Below are 22145 nucleotides of genomic sequence, written 5' to 3'. Positions count from 1 at the left end.
CTAAGCTTTGTAGAAAACAAGTTAAAAACAGAGAAGTCATTCATGCTTAGAAAAAAGAAAAAAAAACTTCAATCTCAATTGGTATAACGGCTGTTAAATTCTGAACCTTTTATACAGAGAAAAAAAAACTCAAACTCACTGCCATCCAGTCAATTCCAACTCCTAGCCACCCTACAGGACAGAGTAGAATTGCCCCATCGGGTTTCCAAGGAGAGGCTGGTGGATTTGAGCTGCAGATCTTTTGGTTAGCAGCTGAGCTCTTAACCACTGTGCACCCGGGCAAAGGTAATGTTTAACGTTATTTCTACAGCACATGACTAACAGATTGTCAAGCCTTAAAGTAATTCTAAAAACAATCATTTAAAAATTTTATTAATGAAGGAAAACAAGTAAGGCTTAAGAAATCCTAAAAACAAAAGGAAACTATAAATAAATCCGTAAAAACTTTGAATAGGCATGATTTTTACTTTATTGTTTCTGTTCATCAGCACTGAATGTTCTACAATGAACATATATGACCAGTGTCAGAAAATAAGCTCATGTTTATTACGCACTAATCATGTAGCAGGGCCCTGGCTCAAATAGTTTACTGCTTGACTACTAGCCAAAAGGTTGATGGTTCAAACCTACCCAGAGGCACCTTGCAAGACAGGCCTGGTGATATGCATCCCAAAGGCCATGCCTTGAAAACCCTATGGAGCAGTTCTACTCTGCACACATGGGGACACCATGAGTCAGAACCAATTCACAGTAACTACCAAGTAGAGCTGGTAACATCCAACATAATGGTAGCGGGGCACACGTTCTCCATGCTCCTTTCAGATCTGCTCAAAGCCAGGCTCTGCTACTTTCAAGTTATGTAATCTTAGCCAATTTATTTTTAATCACTCTAAGCTTTAGTTTTCTCAACTGCAAAATGAGCACGAAAACAATCTCTACTACAGAGTTGTTTTTATGAGAGAATATAAGTAAAGGGCCTGACCCATAACAAACCCTCAATAAATATTTGCCTAATGTCTCAAAGCTGAGGAAAGCAATACACAATAATGTAGAAGATGCTGACCCATGGAGACTTTTCAACGGTTCAGTTTAACATGTGTGGGAAAATGTCCAAGCTCCAGACAATGGAAAAATATTGACCTTCAAAGAACTCTATGAAGCACAGTTCCTACTGACACACGAGGTCGCCCTGAGTCAGAATCAACTCGACAGCAACTGTTTTTTTTTTGTTTCAAAGAACTCATATTTCACATCACTGCTATATACTTTAGTATTACAAATTACCTTATAACTACTAAATAGCATACCTCATGATTGATGACAGTCCACCCACAAGATGAATCACTGTCACTGGAATTTTCAGACATGTTTCAGGTGTCTACAAACACAAGAACATATTAACTTGTATGGCATCTTTTAAAAAATCCTATGAACATACAGGAAGCACTTTACATAGCACAAAGCACGAAAAGTGGCCAGCTGCCTTCCAAGTGAGACTGAGACAATCCACCCACAGGTGTACCACACAGAACAAACACACCAAACTTCCAAGACACGCGTATCTTCCCGAGCCAGCATCGTCTGGACAATCATATTACTGGAAAGAAGAAAGCGGGTCAGAAAGAAAATGTTGGGTTTGACCAGGGAGAGTTGAGAGGAAAGAAGAACCAAAATTGTTGAACAAGTCTAGGGTTGTAGGGACAGTGAGCAAGGGAGAAACAAAAGTAAAAGCCTGTCTTTTCAATTAACAGTAAAGTGTGAAAAGCACTGCCGAAGAAACCAAGCAGTGGGAAAAGGAAGGGCTCCTAAGCCAAGCAAAGGGCCATCTACCTGCTGGAAGCAACCGAACTTTTTCAAGGAGGGAAGAAACATGATCAAAACAGTTTTTATGAAAATAACCGTGTCAGCAATATCTCAGTTGACTATAGCAAAAGAAAAGATCAGTGCTTGGTTAGAAACTTGTAGCCATTGGCAATAACCTAGAATCAAGTCCTAAACCAGCCATACATCGACTGCCTGGTTGTTCCTCTGCCTGGTTTGTTCTCCCTTCTTTAGTTCAAGCTCTTATTTTAACTTTAAAAACCAGCTCATTAAAGGGAAAGGAATTGCACTGACTTTGTTCTACATATCTAAATCTTATAAATGCTTTTTGTCTTAGTGATCTAGTGCTGCTGTAACAGAAATACCACAAGTGGATGGCTTTAACAAAGAGAAATTTATTCTCTCACTGTCTAGTAGGCTACAAGTCCAAATTCAGGGCATCAGCTCCAGGAGAAGGCTTTCTCTTTCTGTCGGCTCTGGAGGAAGGTCCTTGTGATTCATCAGTCTTTCCTTGGTCTGGGAGCATCTCAGCACGGGAACCTTAGGTCCAAAGGACACGCTCTGCTCCCGGCGCTGCTTTCTTGGTGGTATATGGTTCCCGTGTCTCTCTGCTAGTTTCTCTCTTTTATATGTCAAAACAGACTGTTTTAAGACACTACCTAATCTTGTAGACCTCATCAGTATAACTGCTGATAATCCATCTTATTACATCACAGTGATAGGATTTACAACATACAGGGAAATCACATCAGAGGATAAAATGGCAGACAATCATACAAGTGAATCATGACCTAGCCAAGTTGACAGATTATTTTGGGGGTACACAATTCAATCCATGACACTTCTATTATTGTACATATATTGTGAACATGTTAGACTCAAGTTAATGGTTCATATTCTAATAGAACCCTACTGCATACAATTTAATATGAACCACTGGTCAAATATGGAGAACAGGGCAAAAATATGTATCACGAATTACCCATTAGTGATTTCTGAAGCTCTGAGAAGAATATTAATGGCAAATTAATATTTCAAAAAGAGAAATAAAATACAAAGTGGTTGGTCACTACTTCACTTGTATAAAAATTAGCATGTTTTCAGATAAATTCAAAACTTGAACTAAGACAAAGATGACTGTATGACTTTTAATGTCATGCCACAGCCCTTTCTAATAAGTTTGTCTGATGTCATCTGATCGGTGACTCAGTATTTACAACTGATGAGGGTCCAGGTAGCTTGTAAGTCTAAGTTTTAAGGTAAAACCTGTTGAAAACTCTTAGGGTGAAATCATTTTTTTCTGTCCAGGAGATTATCCCAAAGGTTATAGTTTGAAATACCATACAGGATATTAACCAATTTTATATCTTACTTTAGCAATTTCAACATTTCCTATCAAATTGGGACAGTAAAAACTCCAGTTTCTCATTTAACCAGTTTTATAATTCAGCCAGTTCTCTCACAAGCTAAAAAAAAAAAAAAAATTTATATAGGCTATTTGTATGAGAATTATGTATTTTGGTTTTTTTTTTAAAACAGTTAAGAATTATACATTGATATAAAGAAGTACAAAAAGACTGAGCAATTAAATCTTCAGGAGGAAAGGGAAATGATCAAAGGCTTTATAAATGGGCCTGCAAACTAGATGGTATGTTTTTTAAATTGAATTATTTGCTAAAATTAAGAGATACCAAAACCAAAAACCAAACCCACTGCCGTCGAGTCGATTCCGACTCACAGCAACCCTGTAGGACAGGGTAGAACTGTCCCATAGAGTTTCCAAGGAGTGCCTGGTTGATTTGAACTGCCAATCTCTTGGTTAACAGCTGTAGCACTTAACCACTACACCACCAGGGTTTCCGTGAGAGAGATACTGCACAAAAATAAGTATTTCTGGTTCCTCATGGGGAAAATATATATATATATATGTAAATAAGCCTCAGAAGATCTGATGACAATGGGAGGGTTTACCAAGACAGAAAGAAAAAACCACTCACAGTGAGAAATCCAAGAGCAGAAACGGAAAATGTGAATGTTCTAAGAAAGGCAATGAATCTACCATGGGCCAAGTGTTACAAGAATCTTAGGCAGGAATGCCCATGATCAGATTTCAATTTTTTAACAGCCACATATTAAGATGGGAAAGCAACTCATGAAAAAGACAAGTACCTAAATTTAACCAGAATTGATATGGATGAGGTGAAAGAACGGAGGGCTAAGAGGGATTTGAGAAGTTATTCAAGATGTTTTTTAAGGGGATGATAGGACTGAAGAACCAAATAAGTATATAGTTCTTAAGTTTCTGGTTAAGGGACTGGATAATAGGGAAAACCACTGTACATGTGTACATACATTTCGTATACGGAACAAGACATGGTAAGGCCTTGAGAAAATGGTTGAAGCATAAAAACATTCTTTCCTCACCGTGTCAGAGCTTCTCCCCTTCTCTAGCACACCCCACCCTCCAACCGCAGTCTCACTGCTGGTCCATCCACCCAGAGATTACCTGTGCTTTATTTTCTTCATAACCTTTCAAAACTCCTGGCTTATTAGAACTCCTCAGGGATATTTAAGAATCCCAAGTCCCCAACTCTTCTCTAGGTAATTTCCATTTGAATACAGTAGTTCTTTTAAAAAGGCAGTCTGCCTAGCTTTTGTTTTCTGACAAAAGGATGCTTTAATAGCTGATGGGATTAAATAAACACTTAAACAACATTTCAAAAGAAAGTAATATACATTCTAAATTCGGAAAACTTTGTTGTCAGTTGCTGGTGAACGGAAAACTTTCTCTTACCTGAATTTCTCAAATCAGTGACTCCACTTTAATAAAGCTTCAAGTTTAATTATTTGTTTTCATGTCTTGGGAGAAGACAAGATTGGACAAGATTACCACTCAGCCCAAATGGGGGGGGGGGGATTCCTACTTGCCATAACACCACTGTGCCAGTTTTGATTAGCAGAAATCACAAACCTAATAAAGAATTCTCTTAATCCAGCTGTTCTCAAAAGGTTGGAGGATAATGTCCACATGCCCTGCTTGAATACCTGTTCTTTTATCTCTATCAGCTCATCCTCACTCCATCCCTCCTTCCCCCAACCTTTCTTTCCTTACTGATGAGGCTTTGCATATTCTGATCAGTTTCCCACTGTCTTTATCTCAGTCCCAAATTCCTGTGTTCATCCTTCCTTTCTAAACCATTCCCTGACCCTATCCCCAAAGCCTCTAGTATTTTCCCTAATCTTAGTACTTAGAATGTTGCTGCTGTTGTCAGATACCCTCAAGTCAGTTCTGACTCATACAGAAACCCATGTACAACAGAACAAAAACTGCCCAGTCCTGCACCATCCTCACAATTGTTGCTATGCTTGAGCCCACTGCTGCAGCCACTGCACCAATCCATCTCATTGAGGGTCCTCCTCTTTTTTGCTGACCCTCTGCTTTACCAAGCATGATATCCTTCTCCAGGTCCTAGTCCCTCCTGATAACATGTCCAAAGTACGTGAGAAGTCTCATCACTGTCACTTCTAAGGAATATTCTGGCTGTACTTCTTCCAAGACAGATTTGTTCATTCTGCTGGCAGTCCATGGCATATTCAATATTCTTCGCCTACACCAGAATTCAAAGGCCTCAATTCTTCTTCAGTCTTCCTTATTCATTTTCCAGCTTTCGCATGCATATAAGGCGATAGAAAATTACCATGGGTTGGGTTAAAAAAAAACCAAGCACCTTAGCCCTCATAGTGACATCTTTGCTTTTTAACACTTCACCCATTGCCATTGCCCGTCCAGTTGATTCCAACTCATAGTGACCCGATAGGACAGAGCAGAACTGCCCCATAGGGTTTCCATGGAGCAGCTGGTGGATTAAAATTGCCACCATTTTGTTTAGCAGCCAAATCCTTAACCACTGTGCAAGCAGGTCTCCTTTAACAGTTTAAAGAGGTCTTTTGTAGCACATTTGCCCAATGCAATATATCGTTTGATTTCCTGGCTGCTGCTTCCATGAGCATTGATTGTAGGTCCTTGGTGGGGCTTAAAATTCTACTAGATGACAATACTGAACTTTATCTGCTGGTAATGGCTTTGGTTTGGTGCTCCCAAGAGGTAAGGAAGGTTAAGAAATCCCCCACCCACTTTTGTGACAAGTGGCTAGCTGTAGTAAGACCACCCTGTCCTCACATTCCAGAGATAAGATAGGCCTCCACCATTCCTCAGAACTCCCTTGGCTACTTGCCTCTATAAAATTCCAGGTTTTCTCCCTCTTTGAGATGTTCCTCACTGATGAACTTTCTGTCTATTGACAGCCTGAAACATCTCATTTGCCTGGTACATTTCCTTTCAGTGGGGGCATTATTCATTAAACAAAATAAACACGTGGTACATTTCCTGCTACGAAAAGGCGGGAAAGGGGAATAAAAATGCCAGGAATCAAGGGCGTTCAGGGAAAGCTTCACTGAGAAGGTACACTTGAACAAAGACCGAAAAGACTGAGTTAAATGGGGGAAGAATGTTTTGAACAGCAAACGCAAAGTTGGAAACCAGCCTGACATTTCAGAAACATCAAGGAGGCCTGTGTGGGCAGCGTGCCGTGGAGTGACCTAGCCTGAGATAGGAAGAGATGAAAAAAGAGGTAATGGGATAGGGCTGAGGGACAGATCGTGTAGGGTCTTACAGATGCTAAGAATTTAGCTTTCACTCTGGAGGAAACCAAAATTGAGGAAAAGAATGAAGGATCACTCTGGTTGCCCTACTGAGACAGCACTCTAGGGGGGCAGAGGGAGAAGCAGGAGGACAATTCACAAGTTGACTGCAATAATGCAGGTGACAGGATGGCCTGAACCAGGGTAGTGGCAGTGAAGATGGTGAGAAGTGGACATTTCTGAAATGAGACATGTACATATACTTTGAAGGGTCATTGAGATGGAAAGGAAACCCTGGTGGCATAGTGGTTAAGGGCCTATGGCTGCTAACAAAAAGGTCGGCAGCTCGAATCCACCAGGTTCTCCTCGGAAACTGTATGGGGCAGTTCAACCCTGTCCTATAGGGTCACTATGAGTCGGAACTGACTTGACAGCAACGGGTTTGGTTTGAATTTTGACATGGGAAGGCTACAAAAGGAGTTGGGTTATGAGAGGAAAAATCAGAAAGCTGATTTTGTATATGTTAAATTTGAGATAACGATTATCACACAGAAGTAGAAACATCATAGAGGCAACTGAAGACTGAGTTCAAGAGCGAGTTACAGGCTAAAGATATAATTTTAAAATGCATTAGGTGGCAGTTGTCAAAACCAATTATAATAATTGATTTAGGAAATAATATTGGAATCATTATTCCCCGTCCTTGAGCATAAAAAACGTGACCCAGCTGAAGCTGGGCTCACAAGGACTCACAAGGACACATCAACTGAGCCCTGAGATAAAGACAATAGATGGGACAATCTTAGAAATTATCTTTTAGGGAAGAAAAACACCTTTTAGGGAATTTTTCACCTAAAGCCAATCAAACAGACCGCAAAAGACTTTCCCCTCTAATCTTTTTCTATTAACATTTCTTGTTGTTAGGTGCCACCCAGTTTGGTTCAGACTCACGGTGACCCTATGCACAACAGAACGAAGCAATGCCCAGTCCTGAGCCATCCTCACAATCGTTGCTATGCTTGACCTCATTGTCGCAGCCACTGTGTCGATCCACCTTGTTGAGGGTCTTCCTCTTTTCCATGGACCCTATACTCTGCAAGGCATGATGTCCTTCTCCAGGGACTGATCCCTCCTGACAACATGTCCAAAGTATATAAGACACAGTCTCGCCATCCTTGCTTCTAAGGAGCATTCTGGTTGTACTTCTTCCAAGACAGATTTGTTCATCCTTTTGGCAGTCCATGGTATATTAATATTCTTTGCCAACACCACAATTCAAAAAAAAAAACAAAGGCGTCAATAATTCTTCAGTCTTCCTTATTCACTGTCCAGCTTTCACATGCATATGATGCAACTGAAAATACCATGGCTTGGGTCAGGCACACCTTAGTCTTCAAGGTGACATCTTTGCTCTTCAACACTTTGAAGAAGTCCTTTGCAGCAGATTTACCCAATGCAATGCGTCTTTTGATTTCCTGACTGCTGCTTCCATGGCTGTTGATCGTGGATCCAAGTAAAACAAAATCCTTGACAACTTCAATCTTTTCTCCATTTATCATGATGTTGCTCATTGGTCCAGTTGTGAGAATTTTTGTTTTCTTTATGTTGAGGTGCAATCTATACTGAAGGCTGTGGTCTTTGATCTTCATTAGTAAGTGCTTCAAGTCCTCTTCACTTTCAGCAAGGAAGGTTGTGTCATCTGCATAACGCAGGCTGTTAATGAGTCTTCCTCCAGTCCTGATGCCCTGTTCTTCATATAGTACAGCTTCTCAGGTTATTTGTTCAGCATACAGATTGAATAGCTATGGTGAAAGAATACAACCCTGACGCACACCTTTCCTGACTTTAAACCAATCAGTATCCCCTTGTTCGGTCTAAACAACTGCCTCTTGATCTATGTAAAGGTTCCTCATGAGCACAATTAACATTTAGTGAATAGAAAATTGTCAGACCGGTAGAGACCCTCCTGTTGTTACTGAAACCTGTACCAACAATCCTTAAGAAAAGGTGAAGCTTTCAATGGTTTTGCCCATTTTGTAATGTTAATATACACTGATGACTCTGTAATGTTCTTTGGCAGACATGGCTCTGACAGCATGCTTGTCCGCTTCCCACTTTTGCCTTTCTGAATACATGCCGAATAAAACTTTCTTTTTGCTTTACTAAACTTTGTGATGGTTTCACTCTATAACATAATACAGCAACAATATTAATTTTACCTCATGAAGTATAACTGTAGTGGATGTTACCTGATATGATGGTGGCCCTCATCATTCCTGAGTATCTCCATCTTACTATGGAAAAGGTAAGGCTACCATCACTGTATCTTCTAGAATAAGGCATGGAATTTTTCAACAGAGGAAATCATTCTCCTGCACGTCTGTAATTCCGATGTAAGGCAACCAATGAAATGTCAGCGAAAACACCTCAAATGCTGCTGTAATGTGATCAAGGTAGGGTGAGCCAGGGTAGTTTTTAGAGAACTTATTACGCATTTTTTCCAAAGGTTTCAAGAACTTTCACCTCCCCAAAATGACATCAAAATGCCTGTTGTAAAACAGACTTAAAAATGTCCTTTGTAATTAGCTCTACTTTTCACACAATAGCGACCCTAATGAAACATTTTAAACAAGCCTGTCTTGATCTGGAACATGAACATCACATTCAATCATTCAACAAAAACCACTGAGCTCCTAAATCGGGTGGGGGAAGCTTCCCTGTACAGAGCTTACCTTGCCAGAATATATAGTAAGCCCATTGGTGCCAAGTGCCATGGAGAAAAATAAAGCAGGGAGGGGAATACTGAATGCCAGGGGTTAGGGTGGAGGACTGGAATTTTATGTAGGGTGGTCAGGGACACTCACTCTGAAGTACTTGAAACAAACTGTGACGAATAATGAGCAAAGTAGTGTCAACTCTTTTTCTGTCTTAACTGAAATTTAGTTGTACGGAGTAAAACACCCCCACATATGCTTAATTTTAAAAAAGTCTTGCTGTCACCTAGCAGTGAAAACCAAGCTGAATTCATTAACTTATCTAAACAAACAATGAAATTCACAAATAAGATTTTTAAGATGCAAATGATTGCACCCTCATTAATGAGGACAGGGCTTGAGCCTTTTGGAAGCAGTTCAAGTCAGTCAGGTAAGGGGCTGGAGGGGAAGGCATTCAAAAGGTGGAGAGCAGAAAGCTCAACAGTGTAGAGAAACTTAGGTTATAACTAAAGGCAGAATTCCAGTTTAAATGTCTGACTTACAACCCGTACTTATGAACCAACCCCAGTAAGGCCTACTACAACAAAAATTCGAGGTATTTTCATAAGTGCTGCAGCTGCCATTTCTTTTACATGTCACTGAAAAAAAATTAGCACAGCGCACTTGCACTTAATACCTCATGGCAGGGAGGGCATGGTTTGCCAACAATTGTAGAAGGCACACATTATTTGCATAAAAATATGGTATGTAGGGTTACTGGGTATATAGTGTATACTAAGATATTTGACTAACTGGCATTAGATACGAACTGTAAAACTGTACCTAATTGTTCCAACTTATGTACAAATTCAACTTAAAGACAGACTAAGAACAGAACTCATTCATAATCTGGGGGCTGCCTGTACTCCAGGTAAAATAACTGGGTGGGGAGGGTAAAGAGGGGGAAAGGTTGAGGATGGATTTAAAAAAGATTCAGAATGGCCTGGAATTCCATATTAAGAATTCTGAACTTTCAGCATGTCAACAGGGAGCCACTTCAGAACAACTGATGGTTTCAGGAAGGGCCTTTCATTCCGTGTGGAAAACGGCACTGTAAGGCTGGAAAAGAGACCACTCAGCCCTCCAGATAAGAAACATTTAGGGTCTGAATCAAGACAGCTGCCAGGCTCACAAATAAAGACAGGAAGACGGTGTTTAAGAGAGAAACCTACCCAGCCTTGGGTATGGGAGGTAAGGGCAAAGTATTCAATAATGACTCCAAATTTTTGGGTTGGATAGTAGGAGGTGGCTGGCGGTGCCATTCAGAGAGGATGGAGAAGTAGGAGGAGGAAGAACAGATAGTTAGAAGGGGAGGGATGCGTGTCAGGACAAACAATCTCTCTTCAACACACAAAATCCAGATGATGTATGAGATATCCAATTGGAAAATTCAGTTGAGGTTTGCAGTTTAGGAGATGAAGGTGAAATGACACATATTCACAGTACTTTCTAAGGAGTTGGTCATAAAAGGAAAGAGACAGAGCTATAGCAGAGTCTAGATAATAGAATCAACATGGAATTGAAAACTTCAACAGTGGGAAGACCTACAGGTTTACATGCCAGCAGGAATGAACCAGTAGGGAAGGAGAACACAGGAGAGAGGCACAAGATGACCATTGAGGAGGCAGGGCAATGGCAGATTTGGGGCACAGAAAGGGGTGCCAAACAAAGATTTCAGCACTGAAAGAAGACCATAGAAATGGCTCTAAAAAAAAAAAGCCACTAGATACAAGCATACTCATAGATAAACGGAGGGAAAACTGCAGTTTGATGCTTTTTCTTTCCTTTTTTTAAGATTTTAATCTGAAGCCAAGTCATCTGACAGAAAGGAGCAGGAAGGTAATGGAACAGACTTTGAGAGAGAAGGAAAGGGATGAAAGGGGGAAATGACCACTCAAATTCCAATTTCATACATAAAATACATTAAGCAACATAGGAGTTATCAACTCTCTTTTTTCTACTGGAAGCAGTGGTTAAAATCTGTTAACATCTCTCTCCTTTTGGTAAATGTAATAACTCCACCCCTTCCCCATCTCCATAGGGTTGAGATTTTTTTTTAATTGTGATTTAAGTGAAAGTTTATAAATCAAGTCACTCTTGTACAAAAATTGAAATACACCTTGCTATGTACTCCTGGTTGCTCTCCCCCTAATGAGACAGCACACTCCTCCCCTCCACCCTGTATTCCCCCATGTCCGTTCGGCCAGCGTCTGACCCCCTTTGCCTTCTCATCTCCCCTCCAGATGGGAGCTGCTCACATAGTCTCATGTGTCTACTTGAGCCAAGAAGCGCACTCCTTATTAATGAGATTTTTAAGACTGTTACTGTGTTTAGCAAATAAAAACTGATGAAAATCTAAGATTCTTTCCAAGGAAAAAAATTGTTTCAATAGTTTTATTTTATGTATATCATAAAACACATGTATTTTGGATCAAAGCACAGTAGTGATCTTTCCCTGAGTAGTTTTCAGCTGGTAACTCTTTATCTCTTTATCAACCAACGTCGTAAAGGGTATTTTCATTTGACTGCATAATGTACAATCTTTTTGCAGAGTAGAACCCCAATCCATATGGTTTTCAAAGCTGTGGCCTTTCACCAGGCCCTTCTTCCAAGGCACCTCTGGGTGAGTTCTAACCACCAGCCTTTCAGTTAGTAGTCTAGTGCTTAGCCATTACTCCACCCAGGGCCTCTTTCCTCTCTAAAGTCTCCCAGTAATTGCCACTTTACCTCACCAATTCCTAAAATAGCAACTTTGCCTATGGAAAAATCCCCAGGACTTGTTCAATCCAAAAATTAAGTGGTACAACATTCTGTACAGCAAAATCCTACTTACATATAATAAGGAAATTACAACACAAAATGAAATATTTTATGAATATATTAGTTTAATCATTTCTCTGCTGACAGTTTTTCTTCTGCAATTTTTCACTATTATAAATAGCACTGAAATAAACATCTTTGCAAATATCTCTGTGCAGTGTTTCTCTACAAATAGATACCTAAAAGCCAAAACATATGTACATTTAAAAATCACAGATATTGCTAACTTGCTTTCCAAAAGGCTAAACTCCCACCAACAACTTATAAGAGCACCTGTTTCTCCACAGCCTCACCAACAGAGGATAATAGCCATTTTTGTTCATCTCATTAACAAAAAAGGATCTCCTTATTTTAAACTGCATTTCCCAGATTACTTAATGACGTCGAACATCTTTTCCTGTTTATTGGCTCATGAATGAATTTACTGCTACATCTATGGCAGATATTTTCTTCTAGCATGCTTCAACTTAGATATGTTTTTAAGTTTTACGTGGTCAACGCAGAGGTTGGAATAAACCAAACCAAACCAAATCCACTGCCATGGAGTCGATTCTGACTCATAGCGATCCTACAGACAGTGCAGAACTGTCCCATAGGGTTTCCAAGGAGCACGTGGTGGATTCGAACTGCCAACCTTTTGGTTCACAGCTGTAGCACTTAACCACTATGCCCCCTAGGGTGTCCTTTATAGCATCTCGGTTTTATATCTTGCTTAGAAAGTCTTTCTTACCCCAAGATTATACAAATATTCCCCCATATGTTCTACTAATACTTTTCCAGAGTTTTGGTTTTTACATGTAGCTGTTCTAATCCATGCATTTTGATTTTTTTTTCCTTGTCTTTTTCGTGTGAGGTAGCAATTACCTCAGTCATTGAATATCCTGTTCCTTTTTTATGATTTGAAATGCCACCTTTTATCATATACAAAGTCCCATACATTTATGAATCAGTTTCTGTACTCTCCATTCTTCCAAGTGATCTATTTTCTATTCCTACACACTACAATACTGCTCAATTACTACGGTGCTCATCACTTTCTACTGTGGCATTTTTCAATTCCTTCCCTTGTCCTCCCTAAGCACAACACACAACCACCCTAAACACACATGCAGGCAAAGATGAAACAGACAGCAGGTTACACACAACACTTATTTCAAGTTTTTTTTTTTTTTTTTCTTCTTCCCACTGTTCTCCCTCCAACCTTGAGAATAACTAAAATCACTATTTTGTGAAACAGTGTTCAAGGCCTTACAGGGACATTCAAAAGCTCCTGCTATCTGGCTCTAACCTAGTTTGCAAGTGATTAGCTCTCTCCCTGGAGGGTCTCCTCTGGTCAAGTTAATCTACTTTCTGTCATCTGAACACAAAGTGGGGGCCTCACCTCCCTGTCCTCACTTTGCCTCATCACAACTCCTGGAATGCTTTCCTCCTTCCTGTCTTCTGATTTCTACACTCAAGGCTCATCCTCAGCAAGTTTTCCCAGACCACTGCTTCTGACACCTGATCTCTCCTTCTAAATCTACAGCATTTGTTGCCTGTACTTCTTAGCATAACTTGCTAATGACAGCTTATATGGCTTCTTTTTTTTTCCTTTACTGATTAATATTTAATCAGTATATGATTTTTAATGTCATGCCTCTATAAGAGTGTGAAAACTTTACTTGCTCTTTACTAATCAGAAAAAGTTATTTAATATATGCTTAGTATCCTCCCATCTCATTCTGATTTTATCTACAGTAGAAGGTATGCAAACATTTACTCAGATTAGGAACAAAGAATCAGAAATAATAATGAGCTCTGAGTCAAATTTCAGGTCCAGCCCCACCCCTAAACTTGCCCTGTTTATTGCAAAGGCAATAAAAAGCATGGGGGGAGGGGAGGTCTTTCTCAATATCAGGAGTTTTACTGCAAAATCTGATTAAATGCATCTGAGATCTATCCTTCCAAACATTTTATATAAGCATTGAGGTCAAAGAGTTTTTTACCTTGCTTTTTCCATTTAACATTAAAATATTTTAAAAACTATTCAAAAATATGATTTTTAATGACCCTTTTAATGACTCTATAACACACCATTTTATTTATCACAGTTTATTTTCCTACTGATGAATGTTTAGATTGCTGCTGAGTTTTTATCACAATTAAAAATGACACAAGAAAAAAATCATCTAAGTTAATACATTCTATTGTCACCATGCTTTGTGGCAATTGGGTATAAATTCAGTTTACAGAAGTATCTTGATTTTCCAAACACTTCTGGAGTTAAACAGTGAGAGATACGCCTCCTTCAGGAAAGGGCCTTCAATTCCGTTCATCGTAGAATGGAAGAATCTTCCACTGCATTGCTTTCTCTTTTCCAAACAGACTTTAGGTAAAAAGTCAGTTTATACTTCTTAAATCCTCTACAATGTCAATATTATTACAGTCTCCCAAACCTGGCAACAAATAAACCCAGTTTAGGTGTGAGAAGCCCTGGTGGGACAACAGTTAAGCACTCGCTCTGCTACAAATCAAAATGTTGGTGGTGTGAACCTACCCAGTGGCTCTGTGGAAGAAAAGACCTGGCAATTGGCTCCAGTCAAGATTTAAAAAAAAAAAAAAAAAAAACACCAGTCAAGATTAAAGAAAAAAGATTACAGCCTAGAAAACCCTGTGGGGCAGGTCTATTCTGTTATATGGGGTTGTTATGCATTAAAACTAACTCGACGGACTCCCAACCAAAACAGTACCTAACCAGGGCTTTGTGCTGTCTGGGGAAACAATTACTACCTTGTGGAAGTTGATTTCAGGGTTTACTGGACAGAATGGTCAATCTGAAAAAGGCTATAGGGTCTTGGAGTGCTTTTTTTTAACTGTTACTAAATCTTGTAGCATATTTTCATCAAATAAGAGTCCAAATTAAGTTGTTTTCCAAACAGTAGGAAAGGCAAAAGGTTTTGACAATTCTGAACATGGAACCAAGCACCGGCTGCCATTTTGGATGCTCAAAGCACAGCACAAAAGCAACCTATAGTTGGTGTGAAAGGTAGAGAAGACAAAAGAGATGCAGAAAGATGAGGATCATTTTCATAGAAAATGCCTTTAAATTAAAAAGAAAGCAAATTTCACTGTCCTCCCTCTCCTGCCTCCCAAGAAAAAAATAATCAGATTTTCACAAAGTTGCATTAGTTGGGAATCACAGCCTCCACTAAGCTTCCTAAAATTTGATGTTTCAAGACTTTGAGAATGTCATCTCTTGTTCACCTTTTCAGAGATGAGCACTATTAACATAAGGCTTCATTAAGACCACCCTGGTAAAAATATGACTCAAAGACTGAAATATACAAAATAAAACCACAAAAAGACTCAAAGAAAATGGAAAATAGTTTCATAATCCTGGAGCAAACACCTAAGGTTTACACAAAACCCATAAATCATAAAAGTCGACAGTTTATATAGAAGTTTATATAAAGATCATAAACTTCTGTTTGCCAAAATCACTATAAATAAATATAAACATATATTGGGAAAATATCTGTGACATTTATGACAGTAAATTTGCATAACATTTCAAATGCACCAAAAAATCGTAAGAAAAAGGTCACAAAATTCAATAAAACTTTTAGCAAAGAACATGAGCAGACAATCTATAAAAAAAACCACTGCCGTCGAGTCGATTCCTACTCACAGTGACCCTATATGACAGAGTAGAACTGCCCCACAGAGTTTCCAAGGAGTGCCTGGCAGATTTGAACTGCCAACCTCTTGGTTAGCAGCCGTAGCACTTAACCACTACACCACCAGGGTTTCCAGACTATCTATAGAAGACATAAAAATGGTTTATAAACACATGAAAAGATGCTCAACTTTACGACCAAAGATACACAGAGAAATAAGATTATTTTACGCCTAACAAGTTAACCAAGATTAAAAAGGTTAGAAGAAAAAAAAGGCACGAAACCCACTGCCGTCAACTCGACTTCCGACTCAGAGCTATGCAACAGGACATGGTAGAATTGCCCCATAGGGGTTCCGAGGCTATAAATCCTTATGCCGTATCTTTCTCCCAAAGAGCAGCAGGTGGGTTTGAACTGCCAAACTTTCTGTTAGTCAAGTGCTTTAACCACTGCAGAAGATATGGGAAACAGGCACTGTAAACAGTGGAAATGTACAGTTACTATCCTTTTAAGCTAATTGCAATAACTATCCAAATGTTACAGGCAGATATCCTTATACCTACCAATCCCACTTCTAAGAATTTGTGTGAAAGAAACACTCACATGAGTATGAAAATAAACACACATGTAAGAATGGCTGATGGAACAATTTTTATAATACCATAAAACAGGAATGTTCAACAGTGAATTTATTAGAAATAAAATTATGAATACCAGTGAAAACCCTACAGATCACAACTGTCTGATCCCCAACCCACCACAGGGATGGCACAGGACACGTAGGTGGCACAGAAACAGGCTACTTTTTGTCCCACTGTGCTAGGGTCAGGCCTTGTCAGCAGCTAACAACATAATTAAGAAACCGGTAAGAAAATAACATAGATCTGTATGTCTTGACATGGAAAGATATCAATAATATACTGTATTAAGTGAAAAAAGGTTGGTCAGAAAACATGAATACAAAACCTATTTATATTAATCTATGTGCAATATATTACAATTTTTAAAAGTATCTTTAAAATAAAAAAAACAAAATAACATGTAATGGATTAATTTTCCATGAGCATTTATTACTTTTTAGAATCAGCAGAAAAATAAACTTTTTTTAAAATGAAAAGATACCTCCCAATTTTAAGGACAGTAAACGACAAACACAAATCAAAGCTACTTCTGGATGACCACGTGGAGTTGAGTCACATCGAAATGTTTACTACCTGGTTTATCAGAAGCTTACTGCAGGAAATTGATGCTGGAGAAATGGCTGCATAACTCGGGCTTTGTTTTGTTTTGCTTTATTTACTTAATTTATTTAACCTGGGGCTTGTGATGAGTCTCTGAGTCCACAGTGCAGCAATTACGGCATCAAGATGTAGGCTCTACAGCTGTCCTGCAGACTTTGTTCTGGGCATATATCATCATGACAGTGGATTCAAAGGTAACCCATCCACAGTAAGCAGGTTCCCCTAGTCCTAATGGAGTGAAATTTCATTTAAAACACTGAAATCTATCACTAAGGATAGGTAAATAGCTTTTAAAAATCTAGAACAGGAGTAATTTCATTATGTCTGTGCCCAGAAAGAGGCCTTGCAACACCGTCAGGTGCAGCAGATAACTTTCTGATCTAGAAAAAAAATTCTGCAAGAGAAGTGAGTCAATACACAATTGCTCCACAGGTTTTCTTCTATGATGTAACATCCCAGAAATTGGGAAACAAAGGCAGCTATTGCCTATTTGAAGATAAATCCTTTTTGCCTCAATCTAAAAGAAGCCACACCTTTGGTAAGTTTGCAACAAAGCAGTAATATGAATTAAGAACAACTAAATTACCTGTTAGTAAGGAAATAATCCTTTTATTCGGTATTCTCAGTCTAAGAAAAATCCTGATTTTCCAGTATTATGCCTTAACTTTTGAAACGCGTGAGAGGGCCAACAGGTTATAAGTCTGACTAGGCTACCTGCTGCCCATACTTGGGCAGTGTAAGCCCTGGTGGTCTGGCCTCTTTTTCCCTTTCACAGAAAAATTAAGCAAAGCTACTGGGCTGACTCTGTTTTCTTTTATTCTCAAATGTTAAAAAATAAAGAATAATTTGTTTTTACTTAATGAACAATACACATTCATTAAATTTTTGTTGTTGTTTATTTTAAGCATCCTTCTCACAAAAGGATAATTGGCCCTAATTTTCTTAGAGTTGTTCTCTACTTCTCATTCAAGAAAGTAAGCTAGAAAGATGGAAAACAAATAAAAAGATTTCATATCTACCAAGTGCCCATCCAAGATGCATTAACTGGTCCCAATCTACCTGGAGCAAAGAAGAATAAAGAACACCAAAGACACAAGGAAAATATTAGCCCAGGAAACAAAATGGCCCACATAAACCAGAGACTCCATCAGCCTGAGACCAGAAGAATTAGATGGTACCTGGCTACCACCAACGACCCCCTGACAGGAAACACAATGGAGAGTCCCTGACAGAGCAGAAGAAAAGTGAGATGCAGAACTCAAATTCTAGTGGAAAGACCAGACTTAATGGTCTGACTGAGACTAGAAGGAACCTGGTGGTCATGGCCCCCAGACCTCTGTTAGCCCAGGACAGGAACCATTCCCAAAGCCAACTCTTCAGACAGGGATTGGACTTGACAATGGGTTGGAGAAGGATGCTGGTGAGGAGTGAGCTTCTTTGATCAGGTGGACACTTGAGACTATGCTGGCATTTCCTGCTTGGAGGGGAGATGAGAGGGTAGAGGGGGTTAAAAGCTGCTGAAATGCACACGAAAAGCGACAGTGGAGGGAGGGAATGGGGTGTCTCATTGAGGGAGAGCAATTCGGAGTATGTAGCAAGGTGTAGCAAGGTGATTTGTAAACTTTCACTTAAAGCACAATAAAAATTAAAAGCCCAACCACTAAAGCACATGCACTTTCAAGACCCCTGATGCAGCAGCGTGCAAAGTCACACCCAGGAAGGGCAGATCTCCTTCAAACTAGGAAAAGCCGGTAAGCTGCACCAAGGAATCAAATGAAGCCCCCCATTTACCTTATTTTCATCAAAGTGACAAGTAAGAAACTATCACATCAAGTCAGCAGACTTCCGATTTATAATGCTTACGTAGGCCAATGATACTTGATATGGGTAAACCACTCTGCCACTTACAAAGTGATTCCATCTTCTCAAACACCCCATGACGTCAACTGGCTGTTATTCCCAATTTGTAAATGGAAATAAATTACTTGCTCAACATCATTAAAATGTCTTCTGACTCTTAATCCAATGCCCTTTTTACATTTCACCATGCTAACAATACGAACCAAAAGTAAGGTTTCAGGGAAAGAGTTGTGATTTACGGACAAGTACTAAATAAAAATTAGAATTCTGACTTCCTGTGATGACGGAAGAAAAGCTTTAACTCACCTTAATTCCTAATACTTCCTCAGAAACCCCTGTAGGCCCTGGAACAGCTTTTCTCACACTAAAAAAAAAATTAAAACAAACAAACCCTAGATGTAACAATTAGTTGCTATCCTTCCCACACTGCGGGTGGAAATTTCATGTTAGAACTCAAAAGGGATGACTTGGTCAAGTCAATCTGGTACCATACATTGAGCATAAACTTTGAAACAGACTAGTAATAATTTTTAAGTTTTAATCTAGTCAAAACTGCAGAACTGCCAGGAAGAAAATTTTTTTAAATGTTTAATAGTTACTACTTTGAGCATGGCAACTTCCTCACCTTAAACAAACACTAACACACCTCAGCCTCCAGTAGTTCTGCACTGTTAGATGAGTCTGCATTTTCTGTTTTGAAATACCCCGGGCTTAACAGGCCTTGATGCCTCTCCATGCTCTTAACACATTCAGAAAACACCGCTTCTATGATTTCAGCAGCTGGTCGTCACTTAATTGTTTAAAATCTTTAGCTTGGATAAGAATGCAATTACACAACTTAGACAACAATACTATGGAACCAACTGTCAACCAGACATGTTAACCAATGATGAATGTTTCCTGTGCCCTGTAAGTGGACATATTGAGCCAACACAGAACATAAGCATTAAAAAGTGAAAAATACTGAAAAGAACTTGGAATTTGGGGACAGAAGCGAAGTTTCAAAGACAACCTAAGAAAATGAAGACTGAACTCTATGGACAGTAGGAGTTGACGCAAACATCAATTTTTTAAGGCTGATAATGGCAAAAATGCATAGAGTATTTCCATGGAAGAACAAAGTGGCCCTTTCTTTACAACAGAAAATAAAATGTGGGGTAAATAATGAATTAATGTTATTTATTTATCCATAGCCAACAATATCAATAATAGAAAACAAAACAAAAACAAATGCAACCTAAAATGCGACACAAAACATAGCACTCCAAATGATTCAATGTAAATGAGCTTATAAACGCCCCGTTTTATAACGGCTGTTTAACAACTTCTTTATTCCCACTGGTAAAAGCTTACAAGAAATTATGCTGTATCTAGATCTCTTCTCTTCAGTAGATGAATACGACCCATCCTTTGTCACCTGATGGATTACAGAATTAATCAAGCCTATACTGCCTGAAGTGAAGAAAAGCTAAGCACTTTGGTCTTTGATTTTACTTCACAAGGTAAAAAGAGAACAGATCAAAAGAAGATGATGTGTACGAATTAGTGATATCTGTTTTTTATTCTTTCCTGTGCAGCTAATTCATCTCTCGTATCTTCTCTCCAAGTTTACATGTAAATTTGTCACACTCTGCAGATAAAACACCAGGGCCTCTACCTCTGCTTTTATTGTTATTTTCTTTGCTTAATTGCTTTTTAAAATAATGTTTAAAGAGGGCCACATGACTGTAATTGCTGAATCTGCACCCTTTTTTAAAAGTAAGCTTTTTTCCCCTAATTAACAAAAGCAAAACGTAGAAAATTTGAAAATATAGAAAACTATAAAGAAAAAAATCATTTGTAGTTTTACCATCTTTTATAACTGTGACCATTCTTTCAGTATTTTCTAACCCAATTTATTTGAAAATTAGCATTTCTCAGACCCTTAAATATTATTTAAGAACGATTTTTAATATCGTGACTAAAATCCCGTTCTTAGGGCAAAACAGTTAAAAAATTCCGCGTTGAAATAATACCCTCACTCTCGCCTTCCCCTTGACGACCTATCTCGGGAAAGGATGGTAAGCCACCCACACCAGCGTCCTCCGCGTAATAAACATCCCCAGGGAAATGTGGAGCCTAATTAGATTCAAAACCTCAAGCCAAAAGATATGATGCTCTAACAGACGAGATTTCAAGCAGCGGATGTGACTTTACCGGAAGAGACAGTTCTCCTAAATTCGCAGCATTAGTGCAGTTACCTCTTCTACCTACAAAAAAAGCCCTATTCCGTTTCTTTTTTTGTTTGTTTGTTTTTGTTTTGTTTTTTATAAAGCTTCAGTAGAGAACAGCACTGCAAAATATCGCCTGCTCAACAGAATACCTTAATTAGTTTGTTAAAACTGGCGCTCCCAACGGCAGCGCTGGAGTCTTTTAGACAGAGACAAACACGTCCGGCGAACCGGGCGCTGCGCGGGACAGCTGCTACCGAGGGCGCCTCGGTCATCCAGGCCGACCCCAGGGGACGCGGCGCGGAGATGGCAGAGACGAAGAGTTAGTCATCGTCAGTCTGGGTATAAGCGGAAACCTCGGCTGCATTATTTAATAGTTAATCTTCTATAGCTGGCACCACGGGCCTCAACGTCACCAAAGAAGACGGGCACTAGGCACCGGTAGGGTGACGCAGCCAGCATCTTTCCATATGGGTGCCCACTCATCAGCACCGAAGCCCCGGGTCTGCTCAGGAAGCAGGATCCTCCTGGCCCTAGACCCCCGGCCCCGGCGCACAGCTCGGGTCCGCACGCGGGAGCCGGAGGCTGCGGACCCCGGACCGAGCGCTCAGGAGCGGCTCCGGCCCCGAGGCTGCAGACTCGCGCCCAAGGCCACCCTGGGGCCGCACACGACAGGCGTCAGGGGTCATCCCCCGCCCAAGCTGCCCCCGCTGGGGAGACCCTGCGACTGCCCCCCGAGCGCACCGACCAGGGGCCTCGACCGTCGGCCCGAACCCTCTCCCGAGGTCCAAACTCGCCCAGGGCCGTACCTGAGGGGCAACGCCACCTCCGCCCGACTGCTGGCTGTCGCGATGGCAGCGGGCACAGCTCCGAGCGCCAGTGACGCCTCATAAAAACAACCTGCCCGCAGGCGTCCGCAGCCGGGAGGCGGTGGCCGGCGGAACCCCGCTGCGCATGCCGGGACTCGTAGTCCAGCCCGCGCCGTACAAGACTGGGCAGCGGAGGGGGGAACTATAACTCCCAGGGAACACCGCGGCCCGCCGCGGGGCGTGCGCAGGAAGCAGCGCTGCGCGGCTGCTGTCTTCACAACATCCGGGCCCCGGCGCTGGAGGGCGTCGCGGCCGGTTGCTATGGAGACTAACT

At 40.2% G+C, this 22145-nt stretch overlaps 1 protein-coding gene across 1 annotated transcript in view; it reads right to left on the bottom strand.

The window, feature by feature from the left end:
- Positions 1-21927, bottom strand: part of CCPG1 (cell cycle progression 1) — a 46428-nt gene extending 24501 nt beyond the window's left edge. Inside the window, exons 1-2 of the mRNA XM_003418324.4 lie at positions 21812-21927; positions 1308-1378 (exon numbers count right to left, since the gene is read on the bottom strand). Of these exons, the coding sequence (XP_003418372.2) occupies positions 1308-1367 (60 nt within the window). The 5' untranslated portion in view covers positions 1368-1378; positions 21812-21927. The remainder of the gene's footprint in view (positions 1-1307; positions 1379-21811) is intronic.
- Positions 21928-22145: the final 218 nt, after the last annotated feature.

This window comes from Loxodonta africana, chromosome 13, assembly GCF_030014295.1.
Source record: "Loxodonta africana isolate mLoxAfr1 chromosome 13, mLoxAfr1.hap2, whole genome shotgun sequence".
Classification (NCBI taxonomy): Eukaryota; Metazoa; Chordata; class Mammalia; order Proboscidea; family Elephantidae; genus Loxodonta; species Loxodonta africana.
Note: the sequence above shows the minus strand (reverse complement) of the source record. Positions and strands in the feature narration are given on the sequence as shown.